Source organism: Bubalus kerabau, chromosome 11 (assembly GCF_029407905.1).
Source record: "Bubalus kerabau isolate K-KA32 ecotype Philippines breed swamp buffalo chromosome 11, PCC_UOA_SB_1v2, whole genome shotgun sequence".
Taxonomy (NCBI): Eukaryota; Metazoa; Chordata; class Mammalia; order Artiodactyla; family Bovidae; genus Bubalus; species Bubalus kerabau.
Window position 1 is genome coordinate 4455666 of NC_073634.1, and position 21990 is coordinate 4477655.

The following is a 21990-nucleotide window of genomic DNA, read 5'->3' on the forward strand; positions in this document are numbered from 1 at the left end:
AAGTATAAAGAAAAAAAAGAACATAACTTCAGTGACATGTAGGACAGTATGAAGCAGGTTAACATCTGTGTAGAGGGAAAGAAAGAAAGAGGCAGAAGAAATATTTAAAGAAATAATGGCCAAAATATTTCCAAATTTGATGAGAAACTTCAACCCACAGATCCCAGAGGCTCTACAAACTCCAAACAGCACAGACATACGAAACCACAAAACCACACCTCGGCCAACATAATCAAACCCTGAAAATCAAAGAACAAGAGAAACTCTTAAAAGCAGTTAAAGTGGGAATATACTGCGAATACAGGAAAACAGACAGAAAAATGACGGCTGTTTTTTCATGAGAATCAAGAAATCAAGAAGCCTATAGAACACAGAGGGGTGGGATGGTGGGGTGTGAGCAAGGCCCAGGAGGGAAGGGAAATATGTATACATATGGCTGATTCATGTTGTTGTACAGCAGAAACTAACACAACATTGTAAAGCAATTGTACTTCAACTTAAATAAATAAAATGGAAAAAAAAATGAGCCTATACAGTGACATTGCTAAGATGCTCAAAGAAAAATAAACTATCAACCCAGAATTCTGGGTATACTGCTAATGTCTTTAAAAAAAAAAAAAAAAAAGGAGAAATAAAGACTTTCTCCAAAAAAATGGGTGAATTCATTGCTAGCAGACCTATTTTACAAGAAATGTTAGAAATTCTTCAGGCAGAACAAATATGGTATCAATTAGAAATTTGGATCTACACAAGCAAATTAACAATGTTGGCAACTGAATAAAGAAAGGTAAAAAAAAATCTATTTTACTTATTTTTAATTGCTCTAAAACATGACTACGTATAAGAACATCAGGAGCAATGCACTGCATATTTGCAGCATATTTTAAAGTAAATTATGTGACAACAATGACAGAAAAAGGATGCAAGGGAGGAATTGGGAATACACTGTTTAAGGTCCTTACACTACAGGGGAGGCAAGATAATAGTTTAATGTAGACTCTAATTCACTAAAGATGTGTACTATAAACCCTGGGTCAACAATTAAAATATTTTCAAAAGAAGTATAAATAATGTCAATCAAGGAGATAAAATGGAATAATAAGCAATATTCATTCAAAAAGTAACAAAAAAACAGATGGAAAAAACAGAATCAGCTGTCTACTAATCCAAACATATCAACAATCACTTTAAATGCAATTGGTCTAAACACAACAGCTAAAAGTCAGAGATTTTCAAGTTAGATTTAAAAAAAATAATCAAGACTAACTATCCTCTGTTTTATAAAGAAACCCACTTCAAATGGATATTCAGGTTAAAAACAAATGTATGATAGAGATGTGCCATGAAACACTAAGTCAAAGGAGCATGGAGTAGCTGTGATATATTAACATGACAAAATAGACTTCAGGACAAGGACTGTCCTCAAGGATTAAGAGAAACATTACATGATGATAAAGGGATCAACTGTCCAAGAAAATACAATAATCCTTATATGTATATGCATCTTAAAAATGGCAAAATACTAAAGACAAAAACTAATAATAAAACTGAAAGAAGAAATAGGCAAATCTGTATAGTTCTCTTAGAACAAGAGGCAGAAAATCAGTAAGGATATGCATGGTCTGCAGAGCACAATAAACCAGCTTAACCTAACTGACACTTATAGAACCACCCTCCCAAATATAACAGAAGACATAGTCTTCATAACGTGGAACTTATTAGATCTGCAGTGTGTGTTCTGGGCCTTAAGTTTGAAAGAACAGAATCTTTCATAAGATATTCTTCTACTAGAAGTACCATGACAGCACTTCTGAATAAACACATAAGTCAAAGCAGAAGTTCTGAATGAATGAGAGTGAACACGGAAATAGTGCACATCAAAAGCAGAGGGTGTAGCCAAAGTGAGGCTTACAGGAAAAGTTTTGTACTAAATGATTAGGCAAGAAGCAAGGTCCCAAAGCCTTGGGAGAGAGAGAGAGAACAAATTAACCTTACGAGAGAGAGAACAAATTAAAGCAGAACAGACAGAAGGAAAGAAATAATCAACATTGATCAGATCAGTCGCTCAGTCGTGTCCGACTCTTTGCGACCCCATGAATCGCAGCACGCCAGGCCTCCCTGTCCATCACCAACTCCCGGAGTTCACTCAGACTCACATCCATCGAGTCAGTGATGCCATCCAGCCATCTCATCCTCCGTCATCCCCTTCTCCTCCTGCCCCCAATCCCTCCCAGCATCACAGTCTTTTCCAGTGAGTCAACTCTTCGCATGAGGTGGCCAAAGTACTGGAGTTTCAGCTTTAGCATCATTCCTTCCAAAGAAATCCCAGGGCTGATCTCCTTCAGAATGGACTGGTTGGATCTCCTTGCAGTCCAAGGGACTCTCAAGAGTCTTCTCCAACACCACAGTTCAAAAGCATCAATTCTTTGGCGCTCAGCCTTCTTCACAGTCCAACCCTCACATCCATACATGACCACAGGAAAAACCATAGCCTTGACTAGACGAACCTTTGTTGGCAAAGTAATGTCTCTGCTTTTGAATATGCTATCTAGGATCAACATTGAAGCAGATACCAATAAAATTGAAAGCAGAAAAACAATAGAGAAAATCAATTGCATTCAATCTGTTTTTTGAAAAAACAGTGTAATTGATAAACCTATGCAAACTGATGAAGGGGAGAGAAAGACAGAGAAAGAGAACAAAATATCAGGAATGTATATGTCAATCCTAATCTCCCAATTCCTCAAACCCCCCAGTTCCTTCTTGGTATTCATACATTTGTTCTCTACATCTGTGTCTCTATTTCTGCTTTGCAAATACACTATTGATACTGTGTATAAGATATATATAAAGCTATATATATATCAGTTGAGTTCAGTCGCTCAGTCGTGTCCAACTCTTTGTGACCCCATGGACTACAGCACGCCAGGCCTCCCTGTCCATCACCAACTCCTGGAGTTTACTTAAACTCATGTCCATTGAGTCGGTGACACCATCCAACCATCTCATCCTCTGTCGTCCCCCTCTCCTGCTGCCTTCAGTCTTTCCCAGCATCAGGATCTTTTCCAATGAGTCCGTTCTTCACATCAGGCGGCCAGAGTAGTGGAGTTTCAGCTTCACCATCAGTGCTGAATATTCAATGAGTACTCAGGGCTGATCTCCTTTAGGATGGACTGGTTGGATCTCCTTGCTGTCCAACGGACTCTCAAGAGTCTTCTCCAACACTACTGTTCAAAAGCATCCATTCTTCAGTGCTCAGCTTTCTTTATAGTCCAACTCTCACATCTATACATGACTACTGGAAAAACCATAGCCTTGACTAGATGGACCTTTGTTGGCAAAGTAATGTCTCTGCTTTTTAATAAGCTATCTAAGTTAGTCATAACTTTTCTTCCAAGGAGCAAGTGTCTTTTTATTTCATGGCTGCAGTTACCATCTGCAGTGATATAATTATACATAAATATAATATAAAATAGATACAAATTAGTTACATAAATATATAATATAAATATGTGTTTATCATATGTGTATTTTAATTAGTTATATAAATATATACATATTTATATATGTATATACACATGTATATATTTTATATAATTAATTAAAATGCTTGTTTTAATTAGTTGTATAAGTTTTTACATTATAAATATGCATGTATGTATATAAAATATACATATATAAATATGTATATATTTATATAACTAATTAAAACATGCTGTATAACACACGGCATTGAACTCTACTCGATGCTGAGGGGATAGATGTATTTGCATGACCAATTCATTTTGCTGTACAGTAGAAACCAACACAACACTGTAAAGCAGCTATATTCCAACAGAAATCCATCTCAAAAAGCAAAATCAAATACCAAAAAGAAAAATCAGGAATGAAAGAAAGAAGTCACTGCTGATTCCACAGGTATTAGAAGGATGACAAAGGAACACCAAAACCAGCCCTATTGCTATAGATTGGCAAATTAGATGAAATAAATAAATCCATTCAAGAAGAAACAGGTAATCTGAAGAATCCCATATATATTAAAATCTACAAATAAGATTATAGATCAACATACTAAAGTAATTCCTATATACTAGAAATAAACAAGTGCCAGCAAAGAAAAGTAAAACGCTTAAGTATAAACAAAACAAAATATGTCCAGAATCTGTATGTTGAAAACTATAAAACACTGGAGTAGAAATCTAAGAATAATTTTTAAAATGGAGAGACAACCCAGTGTTCATGAACTGGAAGTCTCAACATGAAGAAGTTAATTCTCCCCAATTTGATCTATAGATTCAACACAATCTCGAGCAAAATGTCAGCTATCTTGTAGATATTTACAAGATGATTCTAACATGTGTACAAAAAGGCAAAAAGCATTAAGAGCCAAAACAATTCTGAGAAAGAAAAACTCACATTACCCAATTCCAAGACAAATTAAGCAGCACTGTTTATAATAGCCAGGACATGGAAGCAACCTAGATGTCCATCAGCAGATGAATGGATAAGAAAGCTGTGGTACATATACACAATGGAGCATTACTCAGCCATTAAAAAGAATACATTTGAATCAGTTCTAATGAGGTGGATGAAACTGGAGCCTATTATACAGAGTGAAGTAAGCCAGAAAGAAAAACACCAATACAGTATACTAACGCATATATGGGCTCCAAAATCACTGCAGATGGTGACTGCAGCCATGAAATTAAAAGACGCTTACTCCTTGGAAGGAAAGTTATGACCAACCTAGATAGCATATTCAAAAGCAGAGACATTACTTTGCCAACAAAGGTTCGTCTAGTCAAGGCTATGGTTTTTCCTGTGGTCATGTATGGATGTGAGAGTTGGACTGTGAAGAAGGCTGAGCGCTGAAGAATTGATGCTTTTGAATTGTGGTGTTGGAGAAGACTCTTGAGAGTCCCTTGGACTGCAAGGAGATCCAACCAGTCCATTCTGAAGGAGATCAGCCCTGGGATTTCTTTGGAAGGAATGATGCTAAAGCTGAAACGCCAGTACTTTGGGCACCTCATGCAAAGAGTTGACTCATTGGAAAAGACTGTGATGCTGGGAGGGATTGGGGGCAGGAGGAGAAGGGGACGACAGAGGATGAGATGGCTGGATGGCATCACTAACCCGATGGACGTGAGTCTCAGTGAACTCCGGGAGTTGGTGATGGACAGGGAGGCCTGGCGTGCTGCGATTCATGGGGTCGCAAAGAGTCGGACACGACTGAGCTTCTGATCTGATCTGATCTGATCTGAATGCATATATATGGAATTTAGAAAGATGGTAACAATAACCCTGTATACGAGACCGCAAAAGAGACACTGATGTATAGAACAGTCTTTTGGACTCTGTGGGAGAGGCAGAGGGTGGGATGATTTGGGAGAATGGCATTGAAACATGTGTAATATCATATACGAAACGAGTCACCAGTCCAGGTTCGATGCACGATACTGGATGCTTGGGGCTGGTGCACTGGGACGACCCAGAGGGATGGTACGGGGAGGGAGGAGGGAGGAGGGTTCAGGATGGGGAACACGTGTATACCTGTGGTGGATTCATTTTGATATATGGCAAAACCAATACAATATTGTAAAGTTAAAAAATAAAATTAAAAAAAATGAGTCATAGGAATCTGAAAAAAAAAATAAAGCTATTAAATCAAATCAAAATTAAAACTATTGCTCTGATCAAGACACTTTTAAGAGGATAAAAAGAAAAGTGACCGATGAGGAGAAAACACTTACAAATCACATATATGATATCAAAGACTCTATCCAGAATATATAAAGAACACTGATACTCAACAATAAAAAATATAAACACCACAATTTAAAAGTGGGTAAAAGAACTGAACAGATACTCCATTGAAGAAAATATACAGATAGCAAACAAGCACAGGAAAAGATGCTCAACATCATTTCGCTCAGTCGTGTCCGACTGTTTGTGAACCCATGGACTATACAGTCCATGGAATTCTCCAGGCCAGAGTCCTGGAGTAGGTAGCCTGGAGATCCCTTCTCCAGGGGATCTTCTGGACCCAGGAATCAAACTGGTGTCTCCTGAATTGCAGGTGGATTCTTTACCAACTGAACTATCAGGGAAGTCCATTATTTACTAAGGTAATAAAATTATACCTGTTAGAAAGACAAGAAAATTAAAATTCAAACAAAACAGACAAAACCTTAAAATAACAATGGCTGGCAAGGATGCAGAGCAACTGAAACACTCATACATTGCATGAGAGAGTATAAAATGGTACTAACTTTCTGAAAAACTGGTAATTTCTTATATAGTTAGACATATACCTACTCATTACCCAGGGATCAAACCCACATCTCTTGTGTCTCCTGAACTGCAGGCAGATTCTTTACCACCGAGCTACAGTCTCAGGCAAATCCCTGAATTTCTGATGCTCACAATGTGGTGATGACGTACAACTGCCCAGACAACATCTAGGGCTTGTGAGACATAGATAAGAGCCAGCTGTAGAGTGTGAAGTTCCCCGTGACTTGACAGCACGATTACTGCTCTTTTATTCAATAGTGATGCCCCCAGCCCCCTGCAAATACACCAGTGTGCACACCTTGACCTAGTTTTGAAAATAGTAGTATAAACAGAACCTTCTTCGCAGGTAGAAAAATTGTAATGGGTTGAGTCTGTTTCTTTCAGAAACTCCGGAGAACATCAGTCTGAGTCTTCCCAAATTCGTCATGGCTCCTGTTCATCACGATACACAGACTATCAAGATTCAGATGTCACGTTTAACCTGACACTAGAGTTTAACCACAGGCTTTTTTGTGTTTGCAGTTAAAAGTGCTGCTGTTGTTCAGTCACTAAGCTGCATTTGGCTCTCTGCAACCCCATGGACTGAAGCATGCCAGGCCTCTCTGTCCCTCACCATCTCCTGAAGTTTGCCCAAGTTCATGTCCATTGAATCAGTGATGCCATCCAACCATCTCATCCTCTGTCGTCCCCGTCTCCTCCTGCCCTCAATCTTTCCCAGCATCAGGGTCTTTTCCAATGAGTCAGCTCTTCACATCAGGTGGCCAAAGGATTGAGCTTCAGCTTCAACATCAGTCCTTCCAATGAATATTCAGGGCTGATTTTCTTTAGGATTGACTGGTTTGATCTCATAGGTGTCCAAGGGACTCTTAGGAGTCTTCTCAGTTACAAGTAAGCTTTTTGGAGGGTAATTACTTTACAATATTGCATTGGTTTTGCCATACATCAACATGAATCCGCCACGGGTGTACACATGTTCCCCATCCTGAACCCCCCTCCCACCTCCCTCCCCGTACCATCCCTCTGGGTCATCCCAGTGCACCAGCCCCAAGCATCCTGTATCTAACCTGGACTGGCAATTCGTTTCTTATATGATATTATACATGTTTCAATGCCATTCTCCCAAATCATCCCCCACTCTCCCTCTCCCACAGAGTCCAAAAGACTGTTCTATACATCAGTGTCTCTTTTGTTGTCCACATACAGGGTCATCGTTACCATCTTTCTAAATTCCATATGTATGCGTTAGCATACTGTATTGGTGTTTTTCTTTCTGGCTTACTTCACTCTGTATAATAGGCTCCAGTTTCATCCACCTCATTAGAACTGATTCAAATGTATTCTTTTTAATGGCTGAGTAATGCTCCATTGTGTATATGTACCACAGCTTTTTTATCCATTCATCTGCTGATGGACATCTAGGTTGCTTCCATGTCCTGGCTATTATAAACAGAGCTGTGATGAACATTGGGGTACACATGTCTCTTTCCCTTCTGGTTTTCTCAGTGTGTATGCCCAGCAGTGGGATTTCTGGGTCATAAGGCAGTTCTATTTCCAGTTTTTTAAGGAAAAAAATAATAAAATTTTTAATAAAAAAGGAAAAAAAGTAAAGCCTCTGCCTACCTCTCCTGTCCCACCTATTAATGAAACCACAGACTCACTTGGAGACAGGGCAAACCCCTGGAGCCATCTCACCTGCTGGCGAAGGTCAGGGCCAAGGCAGTGGCCAGATGAGGCATCAGCCGCAGGGTCTGCGTTTGGTGCTCAATAATCTTGACCTCTTCCCTGGCTTTGGGTCCAAACTGCCTTCGGCTAGAGAGAAGCAAACAAACATAACTTTACCGAAATCTAACAGACAACATCACCCCAAACACTCATTTGCCTTTAAATAATTCAGAATTGATGTTTTCTAACATGGTGCTGGAAAAGACTCTTGAGAGTCCCTTGGACAGCAAGGAGATCAAATAATCACTGTATATTCATTGGAAGGACTGATGCTGAAGCTCCAATACTTTGGCCACCTGATGCAAAGAGATGACATGTTAGAAAATATCCTGATGCTGGGAAAGACTGAAGGCATTAGAAGAAGGGGGGCAACAAAGGATGAGATGGTTGGATGGCATCACCAACTCAATGGACATGAGTTTAAGCAAACTCAGGGAGATAATAAAGGTGTGTTGCAGTCCATGGGGTTACAAAGAGTCAGACATGGCCAAGCAACTGAACAGCAACTTCAGATAACAGAATGCCTGAGTCTTCTAAAACAGAGTTAAGATAATAAGATATCAAGAGTTTCTGAAGACAATCCAACAAAAAGCTTTTCACCTCCTCTGGAAATTAACCTTCCCGCCATTGAAATTTTTACAGCAAAGTTATCTATTTAATACACAGAGTAATTTTTACACCTTAATATTTACATGGCATTTTATAGTTCCCAGTGCCTTGTGATCATTAATTATTCAGTTTTACTAAGTTTCTGACATACCCTAGAACATATTTCAAAAGGACTCAATGAGGAGGCAGCGAACTCTGGTGCTTCTGTCAGATTCGCAGGCAGGTCATTATTTCAGCCCACTGCATCCCCCCTGGAGTTTCTCATGGGAAAGGCGATCTCTCCATCCTGCCTTAAACCCTGTGCACTGTGCACAGCACTGCCTCTCCCTCTCTCTTTTTATAACTTTTTTTTTGAGTCTTTATCGAATTTGTTACAATATTGCTGGTTTTATGTTTTGGTTCCTGTGGGATCTTAGCTCCTCAAGCAGGGAGCGAACCCTCACCCCCTGCACTGCAAGGAGAAGTTTTAACCACTGGACCACCAGGGAAGCCCTGGCTGCCTTTCTCTCTGATGCAGCTATGCAGGGGTGAACAGAGGCCCTGCTTCAAGCTGCTTGTAAAGTGGGGTAGGATGGTCCCCAGACATCGCCCAGCAATTAATCATACAGAATCCCATGGCTGCATACGGCAAGAGCCTAGCTTGTCGAGATCACCCCCTGCTCCATGCAAACTGATGCTCTACAATCTGGGCTTGGCAGCCTCCTGTCTGTGGACAATCCCAACTTTAATGTTATTTTTGAAACCTCTCACACACATACACGTGCACACATGCACACAAACCTGTGCACACATACACAGGCGCGCTCACACGAGGTCGTCCGACGGGCAGCCTGCTGCGGCACCAGTGCAATGAAGCTGCCCGTCAGTTGCTGCTGCTGTTAGTCACTCAGCCACGTCCCGCTCTTTGTGACCCCACGGACTGTTCCCTGCTAGGTCCCTCTGTCCATGGGATTCTCCAGGCAAGAGAGAAAACAGCAAATTTTTAAAATTTTATATTTGACCTTTGTTATTATAATTTCATGCTTTAATATTATTCCCAGGGACTTCCCCGGTGGTCCAGTGGCTAAGACTCGCTACTCCCAATGCAGGAGACCAGGGGTCAATCCCTGGTCAGGGAACTAAATCCCGCATGCCACAACTAAAACATCTTTCATGTGGCAACAAAGATCCAAGCTCCTGTATGCCACAACCAAGACCCACACAACCGAAAAAAAAATATTACATAATAATAATACTGCTACTATTTGTAATTAAAAGAAGGGCACTATGATCTTTTTAGTTCACAAGGCACCTAGAATTTAGAACCTGACCATGTCGTATGGGTATGAGGCAGTGAAAACAGACCCAACACAGGAACACATGGACCCACTGTGAGCGCAGGTTCATTTCCTATGAGCAGAGCTTCCCCAGTCTAACCATCCACAGATGGTTGTCCGAGGAACATGACCCTGCCCTTTGCCCATGCCCTCCATCCATCCCGACCACAACAGGGCACAGTGCCAAACGAGCCTGACAGTCTGTAGGACAACAGCTTTGGCTGGATCATTTTGAAACCAATAAGTCAGTCATAGACCAAAAAATGGTACCAATGTAATGTCAGGTTATTCTACAAACTCCATTTGTCCCCACTCCTTTAACTGGCTAGAATTAAACATTTAACAGTATGGATAAAATCATATCACATTAGAATGTATGATCTGTCATTAACTTTTGGGGATATTACACATATTGCTAGATACCTAACCAATTTCCTTAAACTTATATTTTATTCAATATAAAATATTAAACTAGGGCTTCCCTCATGGCTCAGTGGTAAAGAAACGGCCTGCCAATGCAAGAGATGCGCGTTCGATCTGTGGGTTGGGAAGATCCCTGGAGAAGGAAATGGCAACCCACTCCAGTATTCTTGCCTGGAAAATCCCACAGAGGAGCCTGGCGTGCTACAGTCCACGGAGCTGCAAAAGAGTGAGACACAACCGAGTGACTGAACAACAACCATTTTAAAACAGCAGCCATGGCCAGACTCACAGCTCACCAAGGGCAGGCCTGTTGTTTTCGGGTGTCCCAGCCTGGCCAGGTGTGAGTGGGTGGGAAAGACTGAAAGCGAGGTGACAGATGATGAAGGTCCTGCCATCTCCCAGCAGCAACACACCTGACTCCTCCACTTCTCATCCCTCCGTGTCTCCTTGGAATGTTTGCTTGTTCACAGATGTTCTGATAAAAGCCCAGCTGGGAGACACTGGAGTACTGGGTGGGAAGTAAGCACTTATGATTGTGATGGGGGAAGCAAATAAAATGAGTAATCTACTTTGTCCTTATGCCCAAGAGCCCACCCTCTGCCGGTTTGGGGTTGGGTTTTCTTCTAAGGACAAGAAAAGAAGAAATGAGGGACTTCCCTGGTGGTCCAGTGGCTAAGACTCCAAGCTCCCAATGCAGGGGGCCTGGATTTGATCCCTGGTTGGGAACTAGATCCCACATGCCGCAACTAACAGTTCAAATGACTCAACGAAAAAGATCCTGCATGTTGCAACGAAGATGGGATTCCGTGTGCCCCATCTAAGACCTGGTACAGTCAAATAAATAAATATTTTTTAAAAAAAGAAGGAAAGAAATGAGTAGGTGGAAAGCAGGCAGCACCCATAGTCTTTCCTTCCCTTTCTCTGGCCCAAGACACTGATAGTCCTCCCATGCACTGAGCCAGGACGTTCTCACTGGCATCTCATCCGTCACACGTGCTCTGTGGTGGCTCCAGGTGAAAAGATGACACTCAAAGCTAACAATTCTTCTCCTGCCCAGAGATGCAGCCAGAGTCATCCCTGAGATCACCACCATCAAACCCAGAGCCAGGAGCCTGGCTCCAACACAGGCAGCAGAGAGAGGTGGCCTCAAGACTTTGCGCTCTGAGAGGGCTTAGCGGGAGCAGGAGCCCTGCCTGCCACCCTGCCTCAGGCCCCAGTCTACCTCACAGAGGGCCATGAGGGTCCAGGCTCGTCCTCCGGTTGCCAGCATCCTTGGCACACTGCGCTGAACACGGCTCACCAGACCAGAATCCCTGCAGCTGGCCAGAAATTACTGCCTGCCAGACATTTTTACTCTTCCAGTTTATGATCTATATGGACATAAAATTCTTCCTATCCTTTTCCTCCACTGGTTTACTATTTTTCTTTAAAAAGCCAGGTAAAGGCTATATTTTTCTCCATAAATATCATTTTATTTCAGGGTCAGAAAACAACCCCAAAGTCACTGAGCTCAAATTTTTCATGGTCTTTAAAAAAGAGTGTGCATCACAGTATCCATGTGAGAGGGCTGTGAATGATGCCATTTAAAATGATAGATTGGAAAAGCTATTTCTGGCTTCCAGCGACTCATAAGGACTGGAGGAAACATTTATTTGGGGGTTGTTTTATTCCATTCCCACTCAATTTTGAGCACAGCCGCTTAAAGCAACATTCATGGGAAGTGACACAGCTATTAATCACCCACGCAGCTACTACACGAGCAGCCTCTGGGGAGACACAGGCTGCCCGCCTCCCCAGCGCTCCCTCTGGTCTCTTCTCCCAGAGGAGGCCAGTGACCTACTAAAAACATAATTGCTTTGCAGGTTTCCTGCTTCTGGAGCATCATTGCATCAGCCTGCTCTGAATGACAGCCGGTCATACTGGAAGAAAGAGAGGAGTTCTACGGCTGGCCCCTTGTCCTTCATCCTGAGACTTCTGGGGGTGCAAGCTGGTTCACACCCCTACTGCCAGGGGACAGACCCCTGCTTCTCGGCTGTCAAAGGCGGACCTCTGCGGACAAAAGCTGGGCAGATTCCTGAGGCCCAGCCTCACTCCCTGTGGCTACCCACCCTTGTTTAATAACTCAGCCACAGACAGGATTCAAGGTAGCCTGTGAGTGTTCCACAGGTGACCACTGTGCCCAATTTGGCCCCAGTGGAGACCCCAGCCTCTCAGAGAGCCCACAGCCCATCTGACTCTGTTTCTTTCCTTCTTTCTGATGTTCCTGAACATAGGAACCCAGAGGGAAAATATGTTTACAAAGCAGGACATTTTTTTTTATTTTCATTAGAACATAGTTGATTTACAATGTTGAGTTACTTTCTGCTGTACAGCAGAGTGAATCAGTTATACATTTACATACATCCACTCTTTTTTAGATTCTTGTCCCATATAGGTCATTACAGAGTACTGAGAAGAGTTCCCATAGCAGGATATTTTAATAGCACCAGTTGGACCTGGCAGATTGAGTTCAACTGGCTGACCAGGATGTGAAAACCTGGCTACATTTTTTTTAAAGATTTTTTTGATGTGGACCATTTTCAAAGTCTTTATTGAATTTTTTACAATATACTGCTTCTGTTTATGTTCTAGCTTTCTGGCCACGAGGTATATGGGATCTTAGCTCCCAGATCAGGGATCAAACCCATACCCTCTTGCATTGGAGGGGGATGTCTTAACCACCAGACTACCAGGGAAGTCCCTAAACCCAGCAACTTTTTATCCAGTAATGCATGAAACAGATGCTGGACTCCCAGCCCCAAACTTCACCAGACCCAACCCCACGCCGGTGTCAAGTTTGGGATCATCAAAGGGTTCAGACTGCACACAACTCTCACTGGTTTTTGTTTTTTGTGTGTGTTTTTTTTATAAGATGAGCATTTAGTAGTTTGCCTGGGAGCTCTGACAAAGCAATCCTGCCTTGAAATATCAGCCTCTCCATGAGACCTCCACCATGTTTTAGGTGTCATTCTTTAAATGGTCAATTTTCAATCCATCTGTAGGAGAGATGGAAAGGTGCATGTATGTAGTCTATAAGTAAGTGCCTCTTTACTATTAGCCTGCGCTTGTTATTGTTTAGTCACCAAGTCATGTCTGACTCTTGCCCACCAGGCTCCCCTGTCCATGGAATTTTCCAGGCAAGAATACTGGAATGGGTTGCCATTTCCTTCTACAGGAGATTTTCCCCACCCAGGGATCAAACCCATGTCTCCTGCATTGGTGAGTTCTTTCCCACCGAGCCATAGGGAAGCCCCAATAGTAGCCTTGGTTGTGATTAAATATGTAACATGGTCCCAAAGAAGAGTTCTCCAAGTGCCCATCCAATCCTGTAGAGCTCCCAGTGAATACCTTTTGCACCCTCCAGACACCTTTTTCCTCACACTTTTTAGCAGGCTTTTTATTCAACCAGAGAAAAAAACAGGTGATCCTCAATGGTTATGATGGGGTCAGTGACAATGACCATTTTTAAACACAAGAATGTTTCAGATACAGAAAAAATGAGGGCACTTAGGTATTAGGGTCCAAAGGTCTATAGAGAGGGATCACCATCCTAAGGGCACAAACACAGACTCTAGAGTCCAAGTTTTCTTGCCGGAAACTGCAGAGATAAAGAGCTTTCGCTGTTACTTTTTTTCAGTTTCTCAAAGGTTACATCAAATCAAAACCCAGGAATTTAAAGACCCTCTCCAATAGGAAACCCATGGGTCTGAAGTCATGGGCCACCCTAGTCTGGTGGGAACTGACATTCTGCTGTCGTAGGCTGCAAAGTCTGTGCACCCCGTCCACCAGCACTGGGAGCGCAGCACCCAGGGGAGCAGGCTGAAGAACCACACGGGCTTGGAATCAGGCCACTTTTTCCCATCCGCAGATGGACGACCCCAGTGGAGACCCCCGCATCCCTTTCAGATAAGAGGCCACACAAGGCAGAGCAACCCTATGACTCTGCCTCCATGTTTCTGCTGTGTACGCCGTTTCTATGACGGGCTGTAGCCATAGTAACCCTCACTGTGAAGGAGCAGGGACAGCCGGGCCTGGGTCGCCCTGGATCTGAAGGCTGACCACCTCCCACTTCTTCTCTGAGGGCTTAAGTACATCAGCAAAAGGGGTCCGACCCAACACACTGGAGCTCACACCCCTTCACAATAAACCCCAGAGAACCTGGTTCCCTCTCTCTGAGTTTGTGTTCATTGTCTTCTGGTGTCTCCCGCTGCCCCCGGGGAGGCCATCGTGGGACAAAGTCAACATCACGTCATCCCAGGCATCACAGGAGGGGAGGTCGGACACAGGCTTAAAACCCGGGCTTTGAATCAGACTGGTTTTCATACAGACTCTTGACACTTACCATTTTCTACTGAATGACTTAGACAGACTGACTGAACTTTGGGTTCTTCAGGACTGACGGTGACAGTGAGGAGGAAGGGAGACCCTGCCTCTGACACATAGTAGGTGTTCAAGGCGTGGCAGGTGTTATCACCAGGGTCACTACTGCTACCCCAGGTTCCTAGGATTACCTCCATTCTATTCCTCCTTGATCTGGGAAAGCCATGTAAAAATTTCCTCAAAGAAACACTCTCTTTTTTCTTTCACTCAAACAAAGCACTCATCTATTCCGCATCAGTAAAACTGCTGTAAAAAAGATTTTCAGGGTGAAGAGGAAAGTCTCCACTCAACACTGAATTAAAGATAATGAAATTTCTGACAGAGAAGAAAGCAAACTGTCAACTAATATGCTAGAAAAAATTGTGTGTGTGTGTGTGTGTGTGTGTTGGAAAGCACGTGAACCGTTCGGAAAGCACCTGCCCTTCTTATGCATCCAAGAACACCAGCTAACTTTCTTCTTCCCAAATTCAAGGGAGGGACAAGATGGACAAAATAAAGCCAGAGAAGGTGATGTGGGCAGAGCCCTCCTTCACAGCATGTTGCCATGGAAGCAGCAGAGTCTTTCCAGAGACAATCAGCCTACCCTTGAGAGGAACCTAAATGTTATTCAGGTGGTTCCCACACAAGGGAAATTAACTCACTTTTCAGAATTACAGCCTTAGTAATACCTATGATTAACACAGTGGTTAATGTTAGTCGTCAGAACTGTGACTCCTTGTGATTTTTCTCTAAAGAAACTCGCATCCTAATGAATGCAAAACAAAATTACAATAGTGGGAGACATGAGCCATAAATTATAGCTGAAACTCCCTGGGGTGGCTTAATGATTTCACTGTTATTTTCATATATTTTAAAAATCATGTAAACAGAGAGTGAAATCTTGTATCATCAACACCACTGCGGAAGTACTGCAGAAGCCCCCAGCGCTTTGGTCATTACTGTGAGGAAGCAAGAGGGCTGACCCATCTCTCCTCTTTGCCCTCCATACATAATATGCAGCTGTAGGGTCCACGTGCACCCTGCCTGCCCAGAGAGCCGGCCAGAGCCTGCTGTCATCCTAGAGACACAAGTCTGACTGCGGCACGAGGAAGGAGACACACACTGAGGTCCAACACTCTCCAGGATTCTCCTTCACTGAGGTTAAGCGTGAGAAGATGAAAGCCAAGTGACTGAAGTTCTCTTTAGGGCTGACATTGATTTCTTAGGCTTTAGGCTGGTTTTATTTTGAGTATATATCTTTATTTATTACTTATTTAGCTGCACAATGTCTAGCTGCACTGTGTGGCATCTTCAATCTTTGTTGCATGTGGGCTCTTTAGTTGCAGCATGTGGGATCACACCCAGGCCCCCTGCACTGGGAGCATAGAGTCTTAGCCCCTGGAACACCAGGCGAGTCCTCGCTTTAGGCTGCCTTTAGCCTGCTCTTGGCACTAGGGTATGCCTGAGTAGCTCAAGGGCTGGCTGCTGCTCCCAATTTCCCTCTCCAATCCATAGCCTTGGAAGTAAGGATGCCCACAACATCAGAGTCTTTCGATCCATAGACACAGTAGGTCTTTCCATTTATTTAGATCTTCAATTTCTTCAATCAGTATTTTGTACTGTTCAGCATATAAGTGTTAAATGTGTACCTAAGTATTTCAATTTTTATGATCAATTGTAAATTAATTATATTTTAAATTCTGGTATCCTTCTGTTCATTGTATATAGAGACACAACTGCAGAATTCTCTGGCAGTCCAGTGGTTAAGACTGCGCTTCCACTGAAGGGTTGGGTGCCTGGTCAGGGAATGAAGATTGCACATACCGCCCAGCATGGTCCAAAAAAAAAAAAAAAAAGAAAGAAATTGCTTTCTGCATGTTTATTTTGCATCTGGCGACCATGCTGAATTTAATTCTCAGTTCTAGGGCTTTTATAAATATTCGGGGATTTTCTATATAGCAACCAAGTCATCTGAATATAGAAACACTTTTGTTACTTTCTTTCCAATCTGTTTGCTTTTTCCTTGCCTTACTGTCCTGGCAAGAAATGCAGGAAATGCCGGTTCAATCTCTGGGTGGGGAAGATCCCCTAGAGGAGGAAATGGCAACCCACTCCAGTATTCTTGCCTAGGAAATCCCATGGACAGAGGAGCCTGGAGGGCTACAGTCTATGGGGTTGGAAAGAGTTGGACATCAGTGGGTGACTAAGCACACACATGCTGTACTGGCTACAACTTTGATCACTATCTTGAATAGCAGCAGTAACAGTGTATATTCTTGCCTGATACCCAATCTTAGGGGGAAAGCATTCAGTCTTTCCCCATTAAGTATGATGTGGACTGTATACCTCGGAGACGTTGTGGGTTCAGTTCTACATCACTGCAATTAAGCAAATATCACAATAAAGCAAGTCACATAAAGTTTCGGTTTTGCAGTGCATATAAAAGTTAAATTCACACTGCTGCTGCTGCTAAGTTGCTTCAGTCGTGTCCAACTCTGTGCAACCCCAGAGACGGCAGCCCACCAGGCTCCCGTGTCCCTGGGATTCTCCAGGCAAGAACACTGGAGTGGGTTGCCGTTTCCTTCTCCAATGCATGAAAGTGAAAAGTGAAAGTGAAGTCGCTCAGTCGTGTCTGACTCTTAGCGACCCCATGGACTGCAGCCCACCAGGCTCCTCTGTCCATGGGATTTTCCAGGCAAGAGTACTGGAGTGGGGTGCCATTGCCTTCTCCAAAATTCACACTACACTGTAGTCTATTACGTGCAATGATATTATGTCTTTTAACATGTTTACACCTTAAAAGCTTTATTGCCAAAAAATACTAACCATCATTTGCACCTTCAGTGGGTTGCAGTAGTAACGTCAAAGATCACTGATCATAGATCACTATAACAAACACGACGATGATGAAAAAGTGTGAAATATTGTGAGACTTGCCAAAATGTGAGACAGAGACACGAAGTGAGCAAATATTGTCGGGAAAATGGTACCAGTAGATGTGCTCAAGGCAGGGTTGACATAATGGTCCAATTTGTAAAAAAAATACAACATCTCGAAGTGCAGTGAGAAGCACAATAAAACAAGGCATGTGCTGCGCTCAGTCGTGTCCAGTTCTTTGTATCCCCATGGACTGTAATCCCCCAGGCTCCTCTGTCCATGCGATTTCCCAGGCAAGAATACTGGAGTGGGGCTTATGGACACAGCAGAGGTGAGGTGGGGAAAGAGAGGGTGAGATGTATGGAGAGAGTAACATGGAAACTTATATTACCATATGTACAACAGAATGCCAACGGGAATTTGCTGTATGACTCAGGGAACTCAAACAGGGGTTCTGTAACAGCCTAGAGGGGTGGGATGGGGAGGGAGATAAGGTTCAAGAGGGAGGGGACATATGTACACCTATGACTGATTCATGTTGGTATTTGGCAGAAAACAGCAAAATTCTGTAAAGCAATTATCCTTCCATTAAAAAATATATTAAATTTTAAAAAAAGAATACTGGAGTGCGTTGCCATATCCTCCTCCAGAGGATCTTCCCGACTCGGGGATTGAAACTGCGTCTCTTATTGTACTGTACTGGCAGGAGGGTTCTTTACCTCTAACGCCACCTGGGGGGCCAAAAAGAGCCATGCCTGTATATACCTTCCAGATGCTCTTTATCAGGTCGAGGAAATAATAAGTTAATTCGTTTGTTTACATGTTTATTAGCCATAGACATGTGCTCTTTAAAGTGTCTCATATCATGTGCCCGTTTATTTATATACTGTGATGTTACTATGTTTCTTTTAAAGAGGGTTTTTATATATTAAGGAAAATAAACCACTGTTAGTCATATTTGTTTAGATATTTCTCTGTGTCATCTGAAATATACACATTTAAAACATTTTTTATATAATCAGTTTAACACTTTTGCTTTGGGACTTTTTTTTCTCTGAATGTTTTCAAAAAGGACATGTCACTTTTTCCCTTCATCTATGTGATTTTGTGGTTTGTTTTAACTTTAGAGATAAGCAGAGGTGAGAGATGTAGGTCTACCCCAGTGGAATATGAAATAAAAATACCAACATAGTTAACTGCAGCAAGTGCCACTAGGCTGACCCAAGAAGGACCAATGAAGGTGAGCAGACTCTTGTTCCTATCTGCTTAAAATAGCCATTCCCTGCTTTCAGACAATTCCCTTGATCTTCCTCCTTCCAATTCACTTGGCAGACAAGTCCTTGCTTTAACCTCTCTCCCACTTTATTCTCTAATCTGCCAGGAAATTAATGCAGGTCTTGAGCCTTCCTAAACACAGCTTTCTCCAGGCATCCTTTTTCATCTCTGATTCTAAAAATTGAAATAATAAGAAAAAACAAACTTTGCTGTTCTGTTGGCATATGTGCCTTCAAGGAATATTTATTTAAGGGGGAAAAAAAATCTCTTTGAGTGGGTCTATACTGTCATAATCACCCCTCCCAGCAAAAACTAAACATTTCATCCTCCATCTCATGGCTTCTAGCTGCCCAGTCGCTGGGCCTCACTTAGGTCCAGCATCTGGATGTCAGGTGTTGCATGAGCACATCTGTCATCAAGGTCGTGAACACAGAAATGCAAAGCTCTCTCAGCTGGAGGTGTCCAGAGAACACAGCATCGGTTTGCTGCCCTTGTGACACGTGGGCCTGTGTGGGACCTATCCCATCTGTGGGTTTCCCAGGGCTTCATTTCAGGACATTCTCCCTTCATTACCCAGATTTCACTGCCATGTTTTGCTCAGAAATATCTGCCTAAGTCTGTTACCTAGCTCTAATCCCTTCCTAGGCATTCCCAAAGGCAATGCCATCATCTGGGTCAGGACAAGCCCATCTCATTTCTTCCTACTGATGTGGCCCTGCACATACTTGAACATTAAAAGAAAATAATCTGGCAGCTGTTTTCAAAAGCCATTTCCAAAATTAACAATTTATTATGCTTGTGACAAAAATAATTCATCTGCTTTGCAGAGATGCTGTCTGGAAAGAAACTTCCACAGGGTCCTTTGAGTTTTTGTGTACAATCTTGGGATACTGGAAATTAGCCAAATCGTGGGATGCTAAAGAATGCAACACAAGTTGACAGCCTTGGGGAATGGTTTTCCAAGAGGCTTGGGGAACCTGGTGGAGACTCGACTAGAGGACCTGCCAGTGATCAGGAGACCAGGGTCTTCGTACCGCTTCTATCAGGACTGAATCTGAGAGAAGAGCACACTTCTGAATTTTGCTCAAAAGGGAAATCCAACTTTCATCCCCAGCTGGACTCCACCACTTTTGCTGACCCTGCATATGAAGGTACTGATACTCAAATGCTTCTCATTTAATCACTGAAAATTATCTCCAAAACAACTCTTAAAGTCTCAGGAAATTACCTTAAGGGCATTAAGCAAATGCAGAAACATCTATTCCAAAAAATCTAAATTCAAATCTGATTTGAACCTCATCCCTCATCTCATCTCCCATTTGAACCCACTCACAACTACCTCATCCCCCCCACGAGCTCCCCCAGTAGCTCAGTGTGATGGCTGCTGGGCAAGTAGATGCAGCCAAGAAGATGGGGCTCCCCCTCCCACTACCTCCCAGTCTAGGACTATGGTTTCATGCAGTCCACTGGCATCTCTCATTCACTCCACCCCTTCACTCCCAGCTCCACATTAGAGAAACTTTATTCCAGGCAGATACAGCCAAGAGGGGGCCTTCCCTGGTGGCTCAGCAATAAAGAATCTGCCTGCAATGCAGGAGATGCAGGTTCGACCCATGAGTTGGGAAGATCCCCCTGGAGAAGGAAATGGCAACCCGCTCCAGTATTCTTGCCTGAGAAATCCCACGGATAGAGGAGCCTGCTGGGCCACAAAGAGTTGAACATGACTTAGCAACTAAACAACAGACAATAGGACCACAGCTCCTTTCCCCCATGTGGCCCCCATTCATAGGGCATGAGCTCCACTCCAGACACAACAGGTCAAGAATCATGAATCTTGAGCACCCATTACTTGGCTTGCTTCTAGGATGAAGGTCTCATGCCAGGAAGAATAAGCTGGGAAGACCAGAAGCTACCATCCCTGTCCAGAAGTCTTGCTTGCAGAGGTGCCATATCAGGAGAAGCAAGTCATTGATGCACCCTCAGCTTTGAGTATTACAGAGACTGCCCAGGAAGAGAGGCAAGATGTTAGAACAGATAATTCTTCAGTTTTGTGCAGGAGACTATTTTGGTAACAAAGTAAGCAGAAGATCATGCCTATGAGTGTTGTTTCAAACAACAGAGATCTTGATGGTGAGCAACTAAGAGTCCCTGCTAGCTCTTTTGATTCTTTTAGCAGCAAGCTAAAAGATGATAAGCTCAGTGAAATGGTAGATCAGCCAGAAGTTTAACAGAAAGAATCAGGGAAAGAGATAGCTAAGCAGAGTCCTCTCTGGTTGGAGCGGCCTCAGACTGGAAACATCGTGCCCATGCAAAGGGACCCAACGTTAAGTGTAACAGACTGTGGTATAATGTACGCCTCAGGGCATTGGTTAAAACAACACAGCAATCAGCTAGTGACTAATGAGAACCCCAAACTGGCTTGATACAGATCATCCAAAAGCTTATGGGGGATATATAAACAGCAGCATTATTTACAAATGCAAACATAAGGCAGCAATTTAACTGTCCGAGAGCAAATGAATGGATAGAGAAGATGTGTTACATATATATACAGTAGAATACCACCCAGCCATAAAAAAGACTGACATTTTGCAGCAACATGGATGGACTTGGAGGGCATTACGCTAAGTGAAATAATAATTCAGACAGAGAAAAGCAAATACTCTTTGCTTGTATGATATCTCTTATACGTGGAATCTAAAACATAACAACGACGTAGTGAATACAACATAAAAGAAGCAGACTCGTGAACACAGAGAACAAACTAGTAGTTACCAGTGGAAAGAGGCAAGGGGTGGGGAAGACCAATATAGAGCTAGAGGTACAAACTATTAGGTATAAAGTAAACTACAAGGATATATTACACAACCCAGGGGAATATAACCACTATTTTTATAATAACCATAAGTGGAGTGTAACTTTAAAAATTGTGAATCACTATATTATACACTTGTAACCTATATAATATTTTATATCAACTATACTTCAATAAACATTTTTAATTAAGAAAAACAATAAAAAGCTCACTGGGGAGATGAGGGAAGGTGATGAACAGAGCCACAGTCTCCCAGGCACTCAG

The 21990-nt window shown here is 42.6% G+C and overlaps 1 protein-coding gene across 1 annotated transcript in view; it reads right to left on the bottom strand.

Moving 5' to 3' along the window:
* ACOXL (acyl-CoA oxidase like) overlaps positions 1 to 21990 on the bottom strand; it is a 335830-nt gene that overhangs the window by 164565 nt on the left and 149275 nt on the right. The window contains exon 11 of the mRNA XM_055539295.1: positions 7984 to 8100. Coding sequence (XP_055395270.1) covers positions 7984 to 8100 — 117 coding nt within the window. The remainder of the gene's footprint in view (positions 1 to 7983; positions 8101 to 21990) is intronic.